This window comes from Miniopterus natalensis, chromosome 15 (genome assembly GCF_054644295.1).
Source record: "Miniopterus natalensis isolate mMinNat1 chromosome 15, mMinNat1.hap1, whole genome shotgun sequence".
Lineage (NCBI taxonomy): Eukaryota > Metazoa > Chordata > Mammalia > Chiroptera > Miniopteridae > Miniopterus > Miniopterus natalensis.
The window spans coordinates 19926682-19951621 of NC_142095.1; the positions used below are offsets into that span (position 1 = coordinate 19926682).

The 24940-nt window shown below is 38.2% G+C and overlaps 1 protein-coding gene across 1 annotated transcript in view; it reads left to right on the forward strand.

Moving 5' to 3' along the window:
* Window positions 1-24940, forward strand: part of TBC1D5 (TBC1 domain family member 5) — a 362705-nt gene that overhangs the window by 259345 nt on the left and 78420 nt on the right. The window contains exon 16 of the mRNA XM_087824924.1: window positions 12173-12279. Coding sequence (XP_087681050.1) covers window positions 12173-12279 — 107 coding nt within the window. The remainder of the gene's footprint in view (window positions 1-12172; window positions 12280-24940) is intronic.

Below are 24940 nucleotides of genomic sequence, written 5' to 3' on the forward strand. Positions count from 1 at the left end.
ACACCTCAGGTTTAATTTTTAACCTAAGTATTCTTATAATTTTCTTTATATCCCTTTAACAAAGCTTTTATTCTGTTTGAAAGTAATTTAGTCAGGCAGGTATGATATTCACCACTTCATAGATTTCTTGTAAACTCCATGTTCTTTATGAGGTTCCAGAAACCGAGCCCAACCTCCAAGGTTAGAGGTTAAGAAACCAGCTCAAGGCCCCAGGGCGAGTGACAAACAGACTGGTTGTCATATCGCCTTTTCTGTTCCTAGAGTCCTACCTTGATTTTATTAAGAAAAAATAAAATTCCACATTGGAAAAAATATCAATATGAACATTATATCTGTACATGTTTTAAAATTTGACCTTGGACGTGATGGTTAGATGGCTGCTCTATGAAAAACTCTTGCTTTACTAAAGGTGCGTGGCGTCTATTTCCAAGAATTATTCCCAGACATTTCAAACTGTAAACATTTTTACTTTCTTGTGTATTATAAGAAGTGCCTTTTGGATTCTTAGCCAGATTATATAGATTAAGATTATATCCAAAAATAAACGTTAGGGGATAAGAACATGTTTTGATGAGCCATTACTTCTGTAAAGGTTTATTAATAGCCACACTCTCATCACACTGTTGTTGTTATTACTGCATTGTTCCATACTGTAAGTTATGCATGTATTACCTCCTTCCCTGGCTCTACTTGCCTATTTATTCCTCCTTTCTTCAGGCCTAAGGCAAGGTGGCTTTTTCCTAAACCTTCTCCAATTAATCCAGCCTTCATCGATCTCTCACTTTTGCAGTCCTATAAGATTTTAATCAATACCACTCAAGGTAGCATTTAATTAACTCCATCTTGTCTTGTTCCTTGTTGTGCGTATTAGTCCCATCTTCTCAACTAGATTGCAAGATCTTAGGACCAAACCACCTGGGATAGTTCTTCCCTGTCCCTCAGAGCATCTGAAGTTCTTCGTGTGCTCAGGTAGTGTGTGGGGTGATCTCAGACAGAAGGGCACTCTAGATACCTTGGGGTGAGGACACGGATTTGGATGTAGTGATTGCTGAAAGGACAGGTGCCCAAAAGCTCTTAGAAGTCCAACTCAAATAAATAATGATTTTAATACACTTTTCAGCATGTTTTTTTAAAGAAAGTATTTTCTGCTTTTTAAATTAAGTGTAAAATTTTTCATATCTATTTTATTGATTTAAATTTTTATTGTTTTTGATTCATATCAAAGAAAAACATTTTCTCTAATTTACAAAGTAATATACCCTTTGTCTTGTAAATTATATTAATAGCTAAAACACTATAATCAAATCCATTTCATAGTAGATTTTTCTAACCAGAAAGTATCTCTCAAATGCTTATTGTCTCTTTTAATTTACCATCTCCCTGAACACTTTGGAAATGGAAAAGTTTTCTTCTTGGCACTTCTACCCACTTCGTGCCTTGTTTTTTCAGCCAGCGTAAGCAAGTTACAAAACTGTACTTTTCCTCAGCTTTCTGTAGGGGTCTCTTCAGTCACTCAGTGGCCTGGCCTGGTGTGGCAGTTGTGTCCTCTTCATGGTTTAAAACATTGGTCCTTTTCATTTCATTTTATTTTTTATTTTTTTAAATATCTTTATTGATTTCAGAGAGAGGAAAGGAGAGGGAGAGAGAGGGAGAGAGAAACATCAATGGGAGAGTCATTGATCGGCTTCAGCCCGCAACCCGGGCATGTGCCCTGACTGGAAATCGAACCCCAATCGCCTGGATCCTAGGTCGATGCTTAACCGCTGAGCCACGCCCGGCCGGGCTCATTTCATTTTAAACCCCCACTTACTCTTCAGCCACTGCCTGTCTATCTGCCAGTGTTTCCATCTGTCCTAGCCCAGAATTTCTATTTCTCTGTTTTCTCATTAAGAGCATGTTCAACATTATACTGATGTCAAAATGCAGTTCATTTCAACTACTGATTGAATTTACTTGTCTTTTCTGGAAAAGCTTTACCCAAACTCAGGGACTAGAAACAAAGACTTAAATCACATGGCAATGTGTCATGGAGTATTTATAAAAGCACAAATAGGTAGTCTGAGATATATATACACACACACACACACACATATATGTATATGTATACATAAATACATATATATGTATATATAAAATCTTTTTTATTGATTTTAAAGAGAGGAAAGGAGAGAGAGAGATAGAAACATCAATGATGAGAGTCAATGATCTGCTGCCTCCTACATGCCTCCTGCTGGGGATGGAGCCAACAACCCAGGCATGTACCCTGACCAGGAATCTAACCATGACCTCCTGGATCCTAGGTCAATGCTTAACTGCTGAGCCATGCCTGGTTGGGCATGTTTAGATTTTTTTAAATAGACTTTATTTTGGAGAATTTTTAGGTTCAGAGAGAAAAATACAGAGTTCCCTTATACCCCCAGCCCCCACATACACACAACCAACATCATCAACATGCCTCCCCACAGTATCACATTTGTTACAATCGGTGAACCTACATTGACATGTCATAGTCCCCTAAGGTCCGTAGTTTACTTCATGGCTCACTCTTGGTGGTGTACATTCTGTGGGTTTGGATAAATATATAATGACATGTACCCACTATTATAGTATCATACAGAGTAGTTTTCCCATCCTAAAAATTCTGTGCTCTGTCTGTTCATCCATCCTTCCCTCCCTCTAACCCATGACAATTACTGATCTTTTAATTGTCTTCATAGTTTTACTCTTTCCAGAATTTTACATAGTTGAAATCATATCCTATGTAATCTTTCAGGTTATATTCTTTCACTTAGTAATATGCATTTAAGTTTTTTCCATGTCTTTTCATGGTTTCATAGCTCATTTATTTTTAGTGCTGAATAATATTCCATTGTCTGGATGTATCACAGTTTATTTATCCACTCACCTTCTAAAGGACATCTTGGTTGCTTCCAAGTTTTGGGAGCTATGAATAAGGCTGCTATAAATAGCAGTGTGCAGTTCTTTGTGTGGATATAAGTTTTCATTTCAATTGGGTAAATATCAAGGAGCACAATTGCTGGATTATATGGTAAATGTCAGGAGCTCAGCTCGGCTGGGTGGGAGAGAGAGAGCTGAGCTGCTAGGTATCAGAGTAGCTAATTAAAGCGACAAGTCAAAAAAGTGTTAAGCATTTAATCGCTCACTGCAGTGGTACAAGCAAGAGTCAAAAAACAGAAAATGTCAACTTTGTCTGTTCCATTTCACCCATGGAATGGCACACTGGTCAAAGGTCAAGTGGATCGACATAGATGTAAGATCATCTTGCTGTTCAGGAAGCTCTGAACAAAAGACTGACAGCTTTATGGTGAGGGTGTCAGAGTTGGGTGCTAGGAGTGGGAAAGTACTGGGTACTAAGTTAAATGAGGAAAAGTATCATCAAAATTTCCTTCTCCTAGCCCCTAAGGAGGACTTGGCAGAGGACCTCTACCAAGGTCTTAGATGAAGAGATCTAGGAATGAAAGCCCTAGGACTAGAAATATAAATATGTGTAAGATCATGATCAGCTAAGCTGGCCTGAAACCCTGATTGCAGCTCCTTTCAGAGACCACGAGGCACTGGCTCTGCACCATCTTGTATGAATGGGGAGGACAGTTTTCCCCTGTGAGGCCTATCAAGTGAAACCTAATTCTGTTGATTCGTGTGTGTGTGTGTGTGTGTGTGTGTGTGTGTGTGTGTGTGTGTGTGTGTGAGGGAATTTGTTACAGGAATTGGCTCACATGATTATGGAGGCCTTGAAGTCCTACAATAGGCCATCTGCAAGCCGGAGGACTAGGAAAGCTAATAGTGTAATTCAGTCCAAGTTTGAAGGCCTGAGAACTAGAGGACCAATGGTCTAAGTCCCAGAGTTCAAATGCCCAAGAACCAGGAGTTCCCGGTATCTAAGGGCAGGAGAAAATGCACATCTCAGCTCAAGAAGAGAGATAATTCATCCTTTCTTCACCTTTTTATTCCATTTGGGGCCCCAGTGGATTGGCAGTGCCTACTCACACTGTTGAGGGTGTATTTCTTCACTTAGTCTACTGAGTCAAATACTAATCTCTTCCAGACACAGACTCACAGACACACACACAAGTAATGTTTACCTGTTAATCTGGGCATCCTTTAGACTGGTCATTTGACACACAAAATTTGCTTTCATCCTTCTTAACAGCCTATGGTTAGGCCTGAAAACTCATACATAACTGCCAGACTGCCATCCACAATGGCTGTACCTCTTTACATTACCACCAGCGATGAATGAAAGTTCTTGTGCACATCTTCACCAGTATTTGGTGGTGTCAGTGTTTTGGGGTTTGGCCACTCTAATATGTGTCACATTGTCTTTTTAATGTCTGTGTTTTCCTGAAAGTAATTTTAATTTATACAGCAATGAGAATATAGATATGAAAGGGGAAATGTTATTCTACCAAAATTCTATTCCATGTTCAGAATTAATAGTTGATATCTCTTTCTGGCCTTCTATAAAGGGAGAGTGTTATCTCCTAACACCATAATCTTACCCTTTCACTTTCTTACTCCCTTCTTACATTTTTCCAGTGCCCTAGAAAGCAACACAATAGATGGGTTCAGGAACTCTAGAACACTTTTATTGAGCAAAAGCCCGCAAAATTACCTGCACCACTGTAATCTTATACTGGAATGCTGAAGGTTCCATGTCCATCTGTTGCTACCAAAAGAGAATGTGAATAATCCTGCAAGTTGACTGGAGCTGTTGTCTCTGATGATTAGAGAAAGAGAGATGGTGATCTTCGACCTCCTGACTATTTACTTCCCCAAGTTTATCCACTCAGTTGCCTCCTACCTAATTCTTCTTCCCCTTTAACTCACCTGCCTAGGTGCTAAGTAGAAACATCATTTAAAAAGTGATTGAGGATATCAGATGTGAGATGCATATGTTTACGGCAAATGGCACCTAACGCTCATCCTAACCCTGACCCTAACCTTGGTCTTTGCATTTTGGCTAAGAAAGAATTCAGAGCCAAGGCCCAAATACAAGCAAAATTTTTTTTAGACAGTCACAGGTAGATGAAGTGAGCCATGGGAGAAGTGAGCCAGCTGGGCTGCACGGGCTCAGGAAACAAGTACAGAAGCAAAAGAAGGGCCCTTGGCTCTTAAGAGAAAGAAAGCAAAGGTACACACCTTGAGGAAAGAAAGAGTGGGGAAAGGTGCAGGCTTGCGAGAGCGAGAGTGAGCTGGGTCCTTTATTTTAAGGCCTTTTATCTGGAGGTCTCAGGGAAGGATATCAATAGAATATTCATTAGCTTTCCAGGTGTGTCCTTTCAGGGTCATGGTCTCTACTGATTGGTTAGCACCAGGGCAGGGAGTCATTAGTCATTACAGTGTGTACTGATAACCATGGCATCTCCCTGCCTGGCCTTGCTGCTTTCTGGGCTTGGAGCTGAAACACAGCTGAGGCCTAGATGTTATCTCTAGTTTGACCAAAACTCTGTCTCTGTGGTCAACAGACCTGAGGCTTTGTTCTTAAGATTATTTGATGCTGGTCAGAACCACATTGTCCTGAGGGCTTAATGCTTAATGGAGGGGTTGGGTTGTGCAAGGGCTTGTGTGGGAGTCCTCTGAGACTATTTTCTGGCCCCCTTGTTCCTCCTCTAAAGGAGTCTACCACATGACTAGCAACACGCCAGGGGAGGAAAGGTCAGGGGAGGGTTTGAACCTCTTGACCAGTGATACATAGGAGAGGAAAGGTCGCCCTGGGGGCGAATTTCTATCTTACAATTGTCCGTTGCTAGGCAGCCAGGGCTTTCCACCCTGGTGACCTTCCATACCTGGCTTATCCTTCCTACTCTACTCACATCTGTCTAACTGCCTAATGTATCACATTTATCCCCATTGCTCCTAAAACCCCATTAAAATGGCGCAAACCCACAAGACACAGAGACTTAGGAAGGAGATTACAGCAATTTTGGAAGTAGGAAAACAGATGGATCAGTGATAACCGATTTAGCAGATCCAAGAAAACTAAATACAAAAGTGATAATGTGCAAAGCAAAGAAGTAATCCATAACATTCCGAAAAGTGTAGAAATTTGCAGTGCTAAGAACCTCTGGAAATTGGTAGGAGGAGGGAAAGAGTTAAGACTAAAAAAGGAGAACTGGTTGTAAGACTATTTAAGAAGCTATTGTACCCAGATCTACAACCTTTACCTCCAGGATTTATCCTCTGGAGATGGTAAAGTAGAGGGTCTCTGGACTGGGGACCCTCTGAATCTAATCAATCTAAGGGGAAAGGTCTAAAAATTCAGACTCCGAAATTGCCCAAGAAATGACCTTTGATAACCCCAGAGTTAACAAACCCATCCCTCTGTGCCCTTGTAGCTACCTTCACATGACCTTGGTACTGCCCCATTCTTAAACGTGAGCAGATAGCCAAAATCCTCAGACGTGGGAGGAAAGCATCAAAATGAAAGCAGGTATCTAAACAAGCTACCAGGCTAAACAAGTAACTTGGAAGACACAGACTACACAGGGAGGGAAAAACTTCTCTCATAGAGCTAGGAAAATACGTAAAGGAAAAAATGTAATTGAAAATTGAAATATGATGAAAATCAGATGGCTGGAATATAAAATTGAAAAAGTGTCCCAGAAAGTAGCACATAAAACAGAGTTAGAAAATAAGAAAGAAAATTAGAGGACCAGGCCATGAGATTCCATCTAAATGAGATTTTTTTTAAAGAGAGAGAAAGGGAAAGAAGAAATAACAAACACAAAATAAACAGAAGGGAGAAAATTATCAAAGAAACAATTAGAAATTTCCAGTTAAACAGAAAAGCATGAATTTCTAAATTGAAAGGGTCCATTATTATGAAAATAGGTGCAAACCACCGTCCATTATCCTGAATTTACAGAACATTCATGGGAAAGCTAAGAAAAAAACAAGTCACATGAAAGATTAGGAATTAGAATGGTTTGAGGCTTTTCAACTGGGAAGCCGAAAACTCTGGAACAGTCAGTACTCCCAGAATTTGAAGGAAATGTTATTTCTTCCTGGAATTCTGTACCTAGTCAAACTGTTCAATAGGAAATTTTCAAACAGAAGATTTCAGTAAATTCATGGCCTACATAAAACTTTTGGAGGATGTTGCTCCACCAGATGAAAGAATAAAGCCAGAAAGCATGAGCCAGTTACTCCTGGAAATAGATAAACACTGCAGGAGGTAAAGGGTGTGTCTGGGATGCGGGGGCAAGGCCAAAGGTCTTGCCAGAAGGTTCCTGAAATTAACAAAATACCTAAAATTTTTAAAAGTATTGAGATGAGATTCATATACCTGAGAGAGCATTTAAGATTAATTTAATGTTAAATACATATACAAGGAAATGAAATACAGAACAGTTATAAACTCCAGGAAGGAAAAGAGGCTGTGCAAGGAAGGAAAAGCAGTCGTGATGCACTGTAATGCTCAGCTGTGCTAACATTTGCCAGGTAATAAAAGTGAAAACTAAAAAGTGATCTCACTAAAATGATATTCCTTCATGGAGGGGGAGACAAAGAATGCCCATGTGGTGTGGAGGTCAGTGGGAGTGTGGGTTTCAGCGCTAAGGACGAATTACAGCTTTGTCTTCTTGAATGTGAAGTCAGTTGATAACATTTAAAATAAGAGCTAGTAGCATTAGCATCTTTTTTCACACTATGGAAGGTAACTATTTTTTTAATCAGCTAAAAGAAAGCGAGTGCTTCCGGGGTGTGGGAAATGGGGGCAGAGACTGCATGGGCTGTTTTTATAACCAGACTTAGAGAATGATTGGACTCTAAGTACACGTATAACTTGCGTAAAAACTACCTTTAAAACTTCCACAACGACATAATTAAAAGTTGCTCTATCCTTTAAGTAGCTTTATGTAAATTTGGCAATATTTTTATTAAGTTTTTGTCTGCTGTTGCTTTTCTGTTTCTTTGTCATAAGCACACACTCCCCAAATGTAATCACATAGGAAGTCCTATCCATTTTTCCAGCAATTTCTGCCCATTACACCCCTCCTCCCGTTCCTTATTTCTGGTATTTCTCTCTCCTCCCTAGTGTTACCAGGATCTGTGCCTGGCCCACTGCCCCTTGGACCTCTCCTCCTCCCTCCCAATGATCACCCTGTGCCAGCGTCAGTCTTTCTGAAAGACCGATCTGATCACATTACTTACAGCCTTTCAGAGAATGCTAACAAATACAAAGTAAAATCTAAACTCCGTATCTCCTATTTATAAGCAGGATCTCAGCCTGTTTTTTGCCCTCAGTGTCTCCATTTCTTCTTAGCACCCCTGCCGGAGGGGCCACTCAGTATCCTGCCTCTGTGCGCTTCCACAGGCTGGTGGCTGACACCCTCACTGATCTCACACTCTTCCATCCTAGTTGTCACAGGCCTTAGTACATATTCTCAACTCTGTCCCGTATTGCAATTAGGTTTATGCTTCTCTTCCACTGGAATATGAAGAGAAAGTTGAGATTGTGTCTTATTTCTTCTCATGTCCTTAAGATAACTCAGTGTCTGGAACAAAGCAGTTATTTAATAAATGTTTGTTAAATGAGTGAATACACAAAGTCTAAAGAAAAGAAATGGATATTGTCAGGACTTCTTCCTTGAATATTATCTATACTTTAAACATTTCCACTGACAGATCTATAATTCTGAGTATGATATTAAATATCACTAAACCTAAAGAAATAAAATATGCCTATAGATCTGTATTCATATTATCTAATAAATAAATAAATAAATAAATAAATAACCTGACCTATGGTTTTCCTTCACTTGGATTAAAAATTAAGAGAAGCAAAACTATGAATAAGGCTTACAGTTTCTTCCCTAAATTTTAATACACACTAATTTTTTCAGACTTCATTTTCATAATTCTTTACAGATGTAGAAATAGAACTTGGACCCGGATTCTGAGCACATGCCCACAATTATTACATCAATGATAAACTTTCATTAAACAGACTTACAGGTTTTTGCACTGTATCATTGCATTTATTCCCTTAATGCAGCGATTTTCAACTGGCATGCCCCAAGAATTTTTAAAACATGCAGTGCCTGACTGTTTAGTCAGGGGCACTGACCACTTTTCCCTTAGGTTGTCAAATATAAAATTGAGAACAGCCAGCACAGTAAAATTGTACCTATTTCTTATGTCAGATTGGCAACAAATATATACAGTATATTTTTGGTGTGCCACAGAATTTTAATAATCAGTGTATGTGTGCTATGAGATGAAAAAGGTTGACAATCACTGCCTTATGGGTCATGAACTAGAGATGGTGGAGGAAACTCAGGGCTGCAGTTAACTGGTTTGCTCCAAATTTCATAGCCAGTGCCGGTGGTGCTGTGGAGCTAACACGCTGTCATTCTGACTGTCCTAGTGCCGTGTCCTTGCTCCAGTGCTTGCGTCCTAGCCACCAGTAATTCTGAGCTTGACACTTGCTTACTTACTGCCTTTCAGTTGGCAACACTGTTAGTTTAACGGTGTAAATCCTTAAGTAAAGTCTTTTATTAGACAAAGAGTGGGCTACTCGGAATTTGAAATTGTCCTCTTTCCAGAAATTTAATTTGAAAGCCTTAGGTTAGTCTGCCCAGAGCTGCTAGATGAATGAGGGGTATCCAGGGCAAAATCTTAGGAGGGTCTTCACCGCTGGGCAAAAATCACTTTATATGGAGCAGGACATGACCCTGTTTTATACTCAGCTTTCTCCCAGCGTGCGAAGAGTGAAAGCTCTGATGTTTTTCTTTATGATTTGCTCCCTACCCTCACCTGGTTGTCTGGTCCATTGGAAGTCCATTTTGTATGTTGCCATTTTACAATTGGGAAATTAAAATAGTATGGGTTTTTAACTAGTTGAAGACACTGTAGTAATTATGTATTTTTTTCTCTACATAGTAAGCCCTCAACGAATATTTTTTCAGAGCACATTGTATTCATCAGATGTCCTCTGCATGCCTGATTACCTTGCAAGACTCTTACACATACGTTGGCTTTGTTTTCAGTGGAGAGGCTCAAAAAATGATGTTAAAGCCTTAACTTAAGGTTTTGTTGTTAGCTCTTTATTTTTGTTTTATGTTTAATCCATGATTATTTGTTTTATATGCTATTTTATACCTAAGTGCAATAATTTATGCCTGTTTCTAAATATTTACAATACCTGGCCTCATACACTAAGGGGCATGTAATTTGGGCAAATGACATAACCTTTCCAAGTTCAGTTTTCTCATCTGTAAAACAGGGATACTTGTACCCCTATAATAAGATTATCATAGAAACTAAATGAGATACTGCAGGTTACATTCTTGGCATAGGGCCTGGTCTCAGAAAGCCTTCAATAATTCGCCGTCATCTTAGTGATGGTAGTAGTAATAACCTGTTGTTACACATCTGCTCGTCTGTAGTTTACTTTTCTTCGGGGCAAGGACTGTGCTTTGCTCGTCTTTGTCCTCTCTAACATAGGGCGTATCGTGGATTAAGTACTCAACAAATAATGATTGAACTGAATGAAGTAAGCATATGATTTTTTTAAATGAGAAAGTTTTCCAGATAACTAAACTTAAGCTCAGAGAGGTTACCTGTAACAGGTTTAGAGCAGCTGCTATAAGTCAGTCACATAGATTATGTCATTTAAACCTCAGGCAACTTTCTATGAAAGGTTCATGTGGTGTCCCAGGATTCAGAACCACATCTTTGAACCCCAAGCCCACAACCATTTTCAAAGTATACAAGAATACTCCCTGGGTCAGTTACTGATACATAATCATTATAGCATTTGGGAGAATAACTTTATGAGTCATTCAAATGAATTATCGAAGTTTTATTTATTTGTTAGATCTCAAAGAAGACTGTATGTGAAAACAGTATATTGTTCTCAGTATGCTAGCTTTTTGAATTCTAGAGAAAAAAGGACAGCAGGTCACTGCGAATATGGCAGAATGAACAAGTAAGAAACAGAGAGTCTGAACAGATACGGAGAGGGTGGGATAAGTGAGTGCTTTACAAATGAAAGCAGATGTATGAAATTACAAGCTGTCAGATCAGCAACGGAGATGAAGATGATAAAGTGGTTCCTTACGTAGATTATAATTATTCATTTTGCCCAGTCCTGTCTCCTTTCCCCATAATGTTCATGGGAAGAGGGAGGGGTGGGAAGCTATAGCAAGAAATGTTTTCAACAGAAGGAGAGGAAAAAATCCAAGAATCAATGGTATTTCTTATCACAATTATTTGTTTTTGATTTGTGTTGTTTCTGTTGAATTACAGTTGTTTTCCTATAGAATCTTTTTCAACTAACTGCTTTGATTAATAAAAAAAAGTTTTGGTTGCAGCTACAGGAAGTTGTAACTGTCAGGTTTCTTCAGTCAGTAATGTGGAGGCAGGCCATGTGGTTTACAGAACAAGCGTCCTTAATGGGCCCAACACTGACAGCCACGACAGATGGATTGCCAAGAAATGGAGTAGTTTACATAGACCTGCCTGAAAGATGTGTTTAATAATTGTGCCCATAATTAGGTTGATTTGGAAAAAAAATTAAGTGACAGTCTATGACACACATTAGGCTAATCTATGAAGATTTTGACATTTTCCTCCAAGAAATACTGCATAGATATTGTCCCTAAATTTCTTGTTACCTTTAGGAAAACAAATAATTGGAAGAAATTATATTTTACAAATTTTTTTATATTATGTAATATTTATATGTACAAAAGACTATTATGTAACATGTAAGTTATGGAACATAATAATATCAGGATAAATATTTTATGAAAATTTTAAACTGGTTCTTCCCATTCATGAGATTTTTCTAATTTCTAAGCAGCAAAACGGGAGACAGTTAACACAGCCATGTAAATGGCAGTAAATATGCCTGCTTCAAGAGTTTATTTATATTGCAAACGCACACACATAACTGTATCTGAGGCACTCTTCCTTCCAGCACCCCCCTGAGAATAAGTGCTCGTAGCTCATACACTAAATGGCAGTTAACAATACAGCGTGTTGTTTCAAAGGCCAGTTGGTAAAGGTCCCTTCCCCCTATTTCCTTTTATCAAATCAATTGAGTTGTTGGTTTCCTTTCTTTGACTCTAAGTTGCAATTTTTTTACTCAGTAATGCAAACATCTTAAGAAATATTGCTTCTGAATTATTTTTTTCCTCTTATTTAGTAATCTCTAGTAACTACCAGACCTGCCTCGGCCTTCTGATGCATTACCCAGCCATTGGGGATGTACACTCACTGATCCTTAAGGCTCTCTTCCTTCGAGATCCAAAGGTAAGCTTTCCAAGTAGGATATCACAGTTCTAAGCTCAGTAAAAAATTGGATTATCTGTATAGACTCCAAGACTTCCTCATGTGGAATTTGTCTAATGGCAGATGAATTGCCTAATGAAAGAATTCGCCTAGAGTTATAGGCCAAAACTCATATACCTCATTGCCTAGCAACTAAGCAGGCAAATTAAATGGAGCACACATATCTTGTCCCTGAAAAGGTTGTCCTGCCCTCCTGCCTTCCTCATAACTCAAGAAAGTAGCAACTACTTCTCCTTATCACCACCTTCATTATCATTGGAACCCATCAGAGGGCCAACTTATCCATGTAGAGCCTCAGGGGCCATGTGACGACCAGGCATCTGAGCTATGGAAAGACCAGTTTTATAACAGTTTATGATACAATGAAACAGTAAATTATTTTATATTATAAATGTGTATTTCTTATTTTGTGGGTGAAGAATAACCTAATAAAGATTTAGACTATAATGCTGATTTCTCTAGTTGAACTTAAAGCAAGTCACCAAAATTGTCTTTACACTTCAGAGAAAAAGTGTGCTCTTTTACAACTAATGTTATATTTCTTGAAAATAAGAACATGTAATGATCTAAAAAAATCTGTGAATTCTTGATGCGTTTGAGCCAAACAAAAATATTGGATGAAATATAAGAGAGAAAGCTTCAAACACAAGTAGGAGAATGCCAGGCATTGGGTGGTAATCCCAGCCTTTGGCTCTTTGACAGAACTCCCAACAGTCTTGTTGGCAGTTGTCGAACTGTCTTTGAGTCAGTCTGTCTGTGGATTCCATTGCCAATGCTCTGTCTGATCAACTTGGGCCTCCATGTTCAACATATATTTTGATATAAAAAGATTTCTGCCCTTTCCTCTGTTGTTGACTTCAACATTTGAGTATATTCTCTATTTATTCTTTGATTTACTTAAAATAATTTCTCTGTACTTATATCCATTTTCTGCAGAAATACATAATTTTATATCATTTCTCTTACACAAAATTTTATTAAATTTCAGAAGTATAGTCCATTGTTTCTCTGATACATAAGATAGCAATTTTTTTTTTTTTTTCCTGGTAAGGTTTAAGAGTCTGCCTATGAAAATCAAAAGTCCCATATTTTATTTTTTCATATATGTTATATGTAAGTTGTCTCAGTATATATTTTTTATAAAAAATAATGAAGATTACAAAATAATGAAGAATACAAAGAAATAATGAAGTTGCTGGTCAATGAGTTTTGGTCTGCAAACTTAAGGTAAATTCTACCAGTTCAGCATTAGGAATTCTTAGAGTCATATGGAGTGGGAAAAATTGCAAAAATAACTATTTGAATTATCTACTTGTGTGATTTGCTTTCTTTAATTGAAGAGACAAATGAATATATTATCTAAATCTATCGATCTTGGTAATTTTTCCCTAGCTAATAATTATGGTTGATCTTACTATCAGTTACTCACTCTTCTAATTGCATAGTTCTATATAATAAATCTGTCAATGTTATTAGTGTAATCTGTGATTTTAATAGAGTACTTTTATCTCAGTAATGTAGTATACATAATATATGAGTATAATGAAGCCAGTTCTACAAGGATTCAAAAACATATATTCTCAAATGTTTAAGAGAGAGAAAAAAATTGATAGCCTAAGTATCTAAAAAAAGGTAACCCCTACTTTTACATTCAGGATCTTACCAAGTTAAAAACATGATTAAAATAATGGTCCAAAATGTAGAACCTTAAATTTATATTTCTGAGATATAAGAAATTGGGCAGGAATAGGGAGTCATTTAAAATGCTCATGAAAACGTTTAACTTGCGATTGAGAGCAAGTGCATGGACAATATCTATAGGAAAAATAAAGAAAGCTGTATAGTATTAAGGGGCTTTCAGATGGCTAACCCCATAAGGCGATGGATTAAGTGTATATAAAGGCTGACCCACTGACATTATTTAGTAAATGTCCAGTGATAACTAAGGTCACTTAATTGTAGATCTATCATAGCATAGTGTCCTGCAAGGAACCTGAGTTAGGAATTGGGACACTGGGTCAAATCTTGACATTGCTACCAACTCTCTTTGTGATTTTGGAAAACTATGCTTGCTGAGTCTTGGTCTTCTCTTTTGTGGTTGAAATTAATTGTCTCTGATGTCCCACCCAACTAGAGCATCCTTTGTCCATAGAGAGCTGACTTCTGATGATCTAACAGGATTCGATCCAGTGCTACAAAAATACAATAAAAAAGGAAGTTTACATATATTATAGAAATCCACAAGTGATTTCAGAGTTTAGAGTGTAATTAATGTCTATTATAAAGTCATAAAGGAGGCCATTTATGCTGAGAGGGGAAAAAATAGAGGGAAAGGTGATGCTAGTACCTCACCCATATCCTCTAAAATTTCCAACATCCGTGTGCTTTGAACTTTTTCTATTGGCAGCAATGAAACACTTAAAATACTTGAATCATCCCTGATAAAGTAGTTCAGAGGAAGTATATAAGCACACAAGTCTCTATGAAATAAGCTAGTGGAAAGATGAGCTATGAGACAGGAAAGTACACTTTTCATATCCCAGCTTCACATGACAATATTGAGTGCTGCTGACAGACTTAGTCACATAACAAACACGGAGCTCTGAGCTCAGGGGTTCATTGTCAGCCTTCAGAGAAGCACTTGGTCCTACTACTGTCTCCAAATCCCAGTGGAGTTGCTGAGCTGAGAACAGACTCTGCAAGTGGAGTTCAAGACACTGAACTTTAGTTGCTCTATATCAAATGTGATGCCAGCTTTACTGTGAAAACATTTCTTATTTGAAAAGATGGAAATAATGGGCCAGTAAATTGTAATAATAGGATCATACTCCTTCACAGTTTCCAAGCACTCTGATGTGCTTATTTGGTCTTCACAACAAGCTATGGGGTAGGCAGAGCAGGTTATCTTTCTTCATTGTTTTTCATTGCAGAGAGGTTAAGCTTATATGGCTTTCCCCAGACCAGAAAGCTTGTAAGCTTCCAAGCTAGCTGGAGTGGCTCCAGACCTTGTCTCTACTCATCTCCTGAGAGTCCTGCATCCTTTCTACCTTCTCCCGTATGCCATTCTCCGGCTCAGATGGGGCATGTTTTCCCCTTCAAGTCCCCACAGCACCTTGTATTTTAGCTATTTGCTTATTGATTTTTTTCAATTTTTTATCCTCTTTTTTTTTTTATCTTCTTTTTTTTTTTTTGGTATTTAGCTTTGTGTTCTGCAATGCTTGGTATTAAGAAAATAAAGGTAGGATTGAATTCTGACTCAAATGCTAAGCCTCTTCCAATACACTCTACTGACTCTAATCTAGATGTATCTCATTCACTGAGAGTATTTCTGGAACCCATATTCACATTCCACAGAAGCTGTAGCCAATTATATATTTGTCAGCTGCCATTTTTATCAAGATGGTGAACTAACCCTACAGCTTGAACTTAAAGGGCATCTAGTTCCTTAATTTACTGAGTTAGAATTATTTGAAAACTTGTTACCACCTTCAAATATTATGGAACAAGGAAGACATTAACAAAGAATGTAGTTAACATACTTTACTTAGACTGTCAAATTTTTGGACCTGCAGAGAACCTAGAGAGTCTAATCCAGCCCCTCCTTCTGTAGATAAACACATAAGGATCAAGGTGAAGAAGACTATTCAAGGTCATACAGCTCGTCAATGGCAGAGCCAGCAATTGAACCCAGGTCTTCTGACCAACTTTCCACACAAGAGCTGTAGCTTCATTCGTTTTAAAAATAGTGGAATCCTCGTTACTGTTACTGCTCACCCAAATTCTTCAGTTGTATTAGAAATTTATTTGCAGCTATAATAAATGAAACTGCCATATATATAAGTAGCCCAAGAACTATTTGAAATTTTTTAAAACATATGCTGTATGTAGAGAGACTGGATGTCAAGTATCTGTTTGTAGCATCCTATACTCTGTTCACCATAAATATGTTTTCTATGCATAGCTCTTCAAACCACAATCCTAATTCTTATTTCCTTGTTTTTATCATATTAGAACCACTGAGCAGATTTCTAAAAACAATTCACTAAATAAGTAGAGGGATAGGAGGACAGTCTGAAAAATATGAAGTGATTAAAAAACATTGTTCTAACTAGTTGTTCAAATTCAAAAAAATTTTAAAACCCAATTAGAAACAAAAGTCATAGAAAATGTGAACATATTGTGTTCCTTAAATAACCAGATGTTCTCTCCTTCCTGAAGGCAGTAAGGGCTAGGAATAAAAGGTTTAAAACTATTGTTTTAAGTTAACTGTGAATTTTGCAAATCTGTTTTTACCCTTTAGCAAATAAAATTCTAATACAGAAACATAAGCAGAGTAATTTTCATTTTTTGGTGCTCTCTTATTTGCGTTATGTGTTGAAGTGTTAACCTTATCACAAAGACTTATTACAAATGAAATACAGTACATGGATTAACATTTTAGATTTTGCAGTAAGAATTTGACAGATACCATTTGTTTTGAAGACTAGAATGTTCCCCCAAGAAATTTCTGGTAAGGTTGCAAGCAATCCTTTTAGCAGCGACTGTTATTGTTTGTGGAAGAATATGGCTAGAAATAAGACGATTTAATTTCATAGTCATTCTTGTACACAGAACCATGCTATAAAATAGTTTGTACAATGTTCATATGCTTGGCCAATTCTGATTTGGCTTTTGTTGGAGTTATATTAAATATTGCCTTTTAAAGTATAAAAAAATCTGAACCATCAGATTTCAGATTTTATGCAGGTAATAGATTTTTACTCTTACTTCCCAAAAAACCCACTGTTGATGCAACTTTTTAAGAGTCAAATGGCTCTGGTAAAATGTCACACATCAGAATTGAAAAGTGATGAGGGGATTCAAGCCTACTACCAGTCAGGTGACAGTGTTAGAAAAAGCTCCGTTCCGCTAATGCTGTTGTAGTTTTTCTTCTCTGAGCAGTTAAGAACTAAAACCCACACATACTGACTCTTTAAGGTGGACACACAGTATTCCTTTATTTACTTCGTGATGATCCTGTCAGAGGTTCTGCTCAGATTTTCTAGTATGTTTCTAATCTGATTTTCCTTTACAGAAAGAATGTATTACTTTTGTCTTCTTCATACTTTTTTCCCCCTAAAAAGCTAGAACATTTCTCTGAAAACTGCCATCCTTTAAGAATTGTTTGTTTCTGCTTTCTTTGTCAGTGACTGAAAAAAAAGCGTGCTTTTTTATTTGTATCTGAGGTACATAACTATGCCATTCTCTTCTTATCATTAGATTACAGCCAACTTAATGTTTATTGTACTTAATATTCTGTTATTAGTGATTAATCGTGTATGTTTTCACATGCAATAGATATAGACTTTTTGACATGGACTAGTGTTGAAAAACCTTAAGTTCTACTTCTGAAGTAAATGGTGGCTATCAAAAATCTAAACAGAAATCTAAAAATATTAAACCAGTATTTGAAACTTGTTGTTTATTGTGCTCAGACATTTGATAAAGTAGAATTGTGCATTTCTCAAAACTTGCTAAGGGTTTCCTAGGGGAGTGTAAATAATTTTTAGTTATTTTTATTTGAATTCATTAATTTATTAAACAAATTCATATTGTTTATCTGCAGTGCACCTGGCACTGTTTAGATCTTGGCGATATAATGGTGAACAACAAAAAAAGATCTGACCCTTATCATCACCATAAACAGAAAGTACTCAGTCTGTTGTGTGCTATAAAGGATACAAATAGGTATCATCATGAAAATAATACGAGGAGGGAGAACCTATAATTTACACAGGTTGGTCAGAAGCCCTCTCTTAGGAGGTCCCATTTCAGGTGGGAACTAATGGAGGAGAAGAAATCAGCCAGGCAAAGACTTGGGAGAAGAGCCTCCAGACAGGGAACAGCAAACCCAGAGGCTCCGAGGTCGGAAAGACTGTTCATGAGACTAAAGGCCAGTGTGACTGGACCGGGAACTGGGGGAACCTGCCTGCAGTGGGACGGATGAGCCGAAGAAGGCTCGCTATTACTTAGTTCTTCCTATATAATCGCACATCCTGATATAAAGTAAGTTATGTTAAGGTCACATTTTGAAACTCCAGAAAGATTGATGGATTTGTGGTGATCCTTCCCAATGATTAAGACATCCCTTAATCACTTACTCTCACCCAGATCCCCAAGCACTCTCCTTAAAGGAGCTCCCCGCGGGGTGGAGCGCACTCACTCACTCAGACCTCCAGGCTGTCCCGAGAGTCCGGCCAATAGCTTATTTGACTTAAGAAGACTGTGGGCAGGTCTCTGAATTTTTTAAATCGTGCATGTATTGCTTTTATCTTTTAAAAAATAATCTATATACCACCTTCTGTATATCACCAAGCTCAGTTTTGCTTTCATTTATGTCAACATCATGCTCCACAGTGTAGTCACCAGGTAACTAGACCAGTGTTTCTCACCTACCGGAATGAGAGCTCTGCTAGGTCAGAGACTAGACCTCCAACAGCACTAACCCAGCACCAGCCATGCGAGGGAAACTCAGAATCCAGGTTCCACTGTCACCCCAGTCTCTGTGTTTATTGAATGAGTCACTCCTTTTCTTGAACCATAGAATGAAGAAGCTGGACCACATAATCTCAGTGGACCCTTCTGGGTCTGTTTTAGCAAGATTCAATTCAAAAGACAAACAGATGATTGATAGATGATAAAAAGATGATGATAGATAGATGATACATAGATAGATGATAGATAGATAGATAGATAGATAGATAGATAGATAGATAGATAGATAGATAGATGATAGATAGATAGATAGATAGATAGATAGATAGATAGATAGATAGATATAGATAGATGATAGATGATAGATATTTGCTAACTAGTGTATGCTGAGCATTAGAGTTGATCCATGAAATAGTTTCTTATAGATGCAAACAACTAATTGGTGGGAAGGGTAAGATGAGTGAGAGTATTAAAGAAAGAACTTGGACTTGGATCATCAGAAAGGCTTCCAGTTGGAAGACGCACTCCTACTGCGCTTTGAAGAATTGTCCTGGGAGATGTTATTCTATCATAAAACAGCGTAAAATCAAAGCTCCTGAGAATTGGAGGAATTGGTTAGGTTGGGCCTGGCTGTTCTCTATCCAGAGTCACCCAGTGACCCCTCAGGGACATAGAGAATAAATATCCCCCTCTCAATACCTCATGTATTAGCAGACCCTGATTTTTAAAAGTCCACCAAATGTGCAGGGAGTCTTTTTGATAGTATTTTATTTGGCATTAATTTTTATAATGTTCCAACCTGTGTGTTATTATTCAATGTAAATAAGTGTTTTGCATTTAAATGAAAAGTCAATGTGGAAAGAATCTCATCCCAGTGATTTTTACTGGATTTATTGGCTATAAATAGTTGCTTGGGGTTAACCATAGAGTGTGGGCAAAAGTAGGTTTACAGTTGTGAGTACACAAAACACAGAGTTTATTCTAGTATTATTATTTGTTAATTATTGTATTATTTTTCCATGTGCACAACTGTAAACCTATTTTTTGCCCAACCCTCTATTTGCTCAAAATAAGCATGTGTTTGTTTAGATCTTTAAAGTCACCATTGGGAAGGTTAGTCATTTTTATCTTGGGGGGCTGGAGAGAGCTATGAAACTGCAGCAAAGATCACTGTACACATATTAGAGGAAACAGTTTCTTTACTGATTTGCAGCCAATTACAGTGATGATTTCTTTTCCCTCAAGCTCACTACAGAAGAGACTAGGATCCATGGTTAATTTTGTCTGATTAACAATAAACAAAACAAAATCTGTATACCAATCCCATGCTTTTTATTTAATATTTTATAAGTAAGAGAAATCTAGGTTCTCAGGGAGAAATATTTATTTTAAGTAGGTTACTTAAACTTATAGAGCTATTAATCCTTTGTGTGTGTGTTTAGAAAGGCACTACAAGTCCCCAAATGTAAAAGTATTAAAGTATTACGACACAGTGCAGTGAAATGTTTGTGATCAGTCCCCGAGGTCAAAAAATGAAGTGGCTGCCCCTCTTCACGCTGACTGACTCTTACCCCCAGAGAAATCATTTAACCTTTGCTGCCTTAGACTCAGATTCATTAATTGTTTTTTTAAAGGGGATAGGTGGCTAGTGAGGCCTTAATTAGCCTGTAATCTCTAAAAGTAATTTGTAGCTCTGCGTGCTGTGAGAACCTAGCTAATCACTTACTGTCCTTATTATATATGAGGTAGCTTGTTCAAAACGAAAAGGCACTACTTTCAGTTGTTTCTGCATCATCTTACTGTTACAGAAATTGAAACTTTTATCATAATTGATACATGGCAGGAGCTCGGTAAATTTTGATAAAATTATGATAAAAAGATTGTAAATGTAAAACTGACAAAAGAGAAAAAAGCATAATTCTTTTTAATATAAATATTGTCCACAATAAATATTTTAATTGCCCCTTAAGTATATTAGCTCAGAAATAAAATATTGCTAATTAGAAATATTAAATATATTGATTTTATAGGAATAAAAATAAATTCATTCAAGTAGTAAACTACTTAACCATAATCAGTTAACTGTTTAAATACTTTAGACAGAAAGTTATATATGTTCCAAAAAATGCAAAAATAAATCAAAACCATAACATGTTTTATCATAGAGAATGTTTAAGTACACTGCACCCCATTCAAGCACGCTTATGATTGCCATTCTGGGAAATGCAAGTCAGGTTTGCACACTGCGGGGTGGTGGCCCACGCAGGGAGCCCGGAGCCCCGCGCTGCAGGGGTGAGTCTGGCCCCAGCCGCGCAGGCAGAGGCCAGCTTGGCTCTGTGATGGGGCTTTTGCTCTAGCACTTGATGTGTAAGCTCCTCAGATGCTCCTGGGGACATTTGTCAAGTGTCTTCATATGATGTGAAATAGTTCTTTATTTACTTGGTGGTTTTTTCTGGTTTTGAAGAGGAACTTTATAGTTTCATTTCTCCACATTGTTTCTTTCTCCAAAATGCTAGTTTTATTCATTCAGCCAAAATTGACTGCACTCCTGCCATGTATCAGTAGCAGCTAAATTTCTCAGAAGTGTTGCAGGATTGTGGCAAGTGAGAGGAACGTCCACTTGGCTCATTCCCTCACCTCCTTTGTCTTCTCTCAGCTCCAGTCTTATGAGTCCCCTGTCACCATGCAGACTGTCCTGGCCCCCACTTCCCACTGCCCCAGCACTCCTGACCCCCTTACCCTGCTCTGCTTTTTCCCTCCATAGCTATTATCACCGTCTAGCATAGTAGATAATTTACTTATGGATGTTATTTTTTAAAATGTTCTGTCTTCCACTAACACTATATAAACTCTATGAAGGCAATGCTTTTCTTTTTATTTTTCATTACAGTTGACATTCAATATAATTTTATATTAGCTTCAGGCATACAACATAATGGTTAGACATTTAATTTAAGAGGTTCTGATGAAGAAGGCAGTGCGTTTAGTATGCTTGTTACCCAAGCACCTACAAGAATGAATGAATGAAGGAACGAATGAACAGTGACTCATTACCCCAACCGAACCCTCAGTTTCTCTTCCAGAGGAGAAAGTAACCTGTTCCTTACAATTTAGTTCAACAAGTGTTTGTTGCCTCCTGTGCCAGGTACTAGGGATATGATGAATTAGGGAGCCAGTTCCCTCTTCACACGCTTGCCCTGTAATGCTATAGATCTAAACCCTGCTTGCCAAAGAAGCGCCTGAGGGAGCTCGTTACTAACAGCTACAGACTCCCAGGCCTTCTAATGTAAATAGTTCTGCAGTAGCATCTAGAAATCTGTGTTTTACCTGCTCTTGAAACCGGTGGGCCACGGACAGCACTTTAAGAAAGAGACACCAGGTTGAAAAAAAAGTACTGCGCAAACTGAAAAGCAACACCTGAAAACAGAAGCCCGGCTCTAAACTGGTGATTTCCAAAATGAAATGTGTGCATGTGCAGCGACTACACAAAGGTAACACAGTGGAGTACTGGGGAAAATAATAAAACTTTCCCCAAAATAAGAAAAGCTGAGCTTTATCTTTTAATGTACAGATTAACACTGGTGCCTTCACATGGCCAGGGTGTTAGCCAGTCACGCATCGCCTCTGATCTAAGGGAAGAGGAGGCTCCCCCATACCAAGGCATGGACAGCAGCCCTTTGCCTCCCAGCCTTGTCCCTCATTGCTGTTTCCACAGGCCCAGTGAGGCGGACTTACGGGTCGTACTATCTCAAGTGATGGCGTGTTTACCACACCAAAGAGGCATCAGGGGCTGTGGACATCTATTGTGGGTTCACTAGGTATCTGCTGCTAGTGTACTTAAAAGAGTTGCCAAATATTTCTTTTTGAAAAAATAAACATACTTCAAATTCGCTTACCTCTGTTGTGATGACAAGTAGCTGTCAATAGTATCATACCATACAAATATTCCTGAAAAAAATAAGCACTTCATTCATCTCGTCAAGGTAATGGCAACATTTTAATAATGAGAGAAAATAAGAGCTTTTCGAAAGAAATTCATGCTATGCAAAGAACATTTTTAAACTGAATAGTTGGAAATGTTTCATCCATTTGTGATGTTCTTGCCAAAGACAGTTAAGCGTATCACTTACTTAAAACTCTCAAAGTACACTACGAAATTATGGAAACAGAGTTTTCTAACTTGGCTACTCATCTTCCAAATGAAGAGATAAAGTCAGGTTTGAATCCATTTTTTAAAATATAGAAATGCAACATCTTCCAATTAAACTTTAAAAAGAACTATGTGATCATTGATTTTATGTGTCAACTGGGCAAAGGAGTGCCCAGATAACTGGTAAATCATTATTTCCGAGCGTGTCTGTGAGGTTATCTCCACAAGAGGTTAGTGTTTGAATTAGTAGACTAAGTAAAGAAGAATGGCCCCCACCAGTGTGGGCGGGCATCATCCAATCCCTTGAAAGGCCTGAATATTAAACATATAATTTGGAAGCACAAAAACATAAGTAAATTTTTGTAAAAAATAATCTAATTATAGTTATTTCATCTATGTCATTTAAATATTTTATTGTGCATATATTTCCTAATGTACATAATCAATTAGTGGTATTTGCTTATCACTTGTAAATATATAAATATACACATAAAGAGGTTTCAAGCTGTCTGATTTTAACTATAAGCAAAGGAATAATCAAGATTGGAGGATCCCTGCTAGACCAGTGGCTCCTGAAAACAGACCCAGTTGATTCTAATCTTAGCCAGGCTGAGAGTCTTGAGGCTGGCTCCCAGCACACACAGCATTCTGGAGTCCCCCAGACAAAGCCATAAGCAGGGACATCTTGGGGAAACAACAGGCCTTGCCCTTACCCTGTGAATAAAGGAGTCTCACACTCATCTAGTGATGCTTTAATATCTTCTGGACCATTGTCACTGAGAACTATACCTATTCCAACCCAGTCCTCCTGCCACATGTGTTCTTACAACTTGGACTCATATGGACTTTTTCTAGATGGCACTGATTAAAAAGTAAGTCCTTTTAAACTTTCTGTTAGAGGAATATTGTGCATTCTGTAACTTCTCTTGCGATCGGTGAGTCTCTAGAGATCATGTAATTATACCCTCATTTCCTCCCGAGGCCTGGTGAGGGGGAGGTGAAATATGCAGAGGCACCCAGAATTCAGTGGCATGGCCAAGACCAGCCCCCCAGACTCCTGCCCCGGATCTGGAGCCATCTGCCCTCCTCCTCCTCGGCCTTGCTCTCCTTGCAGACCCCTCGTGCAGAACTTTCTCACTATTCCCACCCTCACTATTACCCCCATTTCCTGAGTGGCCACAGGGAAGTAAGACAAACTCTTTGGTCTTGTGCAGTAAACACAAAACCATGCATTTCAACTCGGTTACCCTCCAAGGACAGTTTACTTCCGATTTCTCAGTCATTCATGCTCTGAACGTTGACTTTGAACATTGGTCTATTATAAGTTTGCAAAGTCCAGTCCCCAAAGTGTTATACCCAGTGAAACTGATGGGGGGAACATACGAAAGTAATAATAATAATTACTTCCCTATAATGAAATTGACCTTTGAGTTCCTTCCTTAACCACGTGGCTGCAGTGGCTGCCACCCGTGTGGAAGACAGTGAGACAAAAATGACAACAGAGAAAATGAGAGTGAACCAGCGAAGGGAGCCAGTTCAGAGGGTTAGGGATGACAGTATAAAATGCAGAGGAGAGAAGAGAAGGAACGTATCAATCAGAATACGAATATGAGTGAATGAGAATTAAGTAGCTGAAAGAAGGAAGTCACCTCAGACCACGTCTCTTCCTGAAATTAAAACCTGTGCCTACTGCCCTGATTGTTTTGTTTCATTGTTAGTGTTTTATTTAAGGTTGGCCAGCTGCTAGAACAAACGAACCCCTATGTTTTCCTGACTTAACACAGTTGATGTTTAATTTTCACACAAGTGACTACGTACTGAAGTCAGGGGTGAGAGTAACTCAGAGTCACACAGTTCTTTGGGCTTCTGCTGGCTCCACTATTTCAACTTTGACCTTCCAGGGTCACTCAGTGTATTGACATCCCCAACAGGATGAGAAAAATAGAGGGAGGATCATTCCTTGGAGAGTTTTCTCAGCAAGTCTTGCAGGTGGCATGT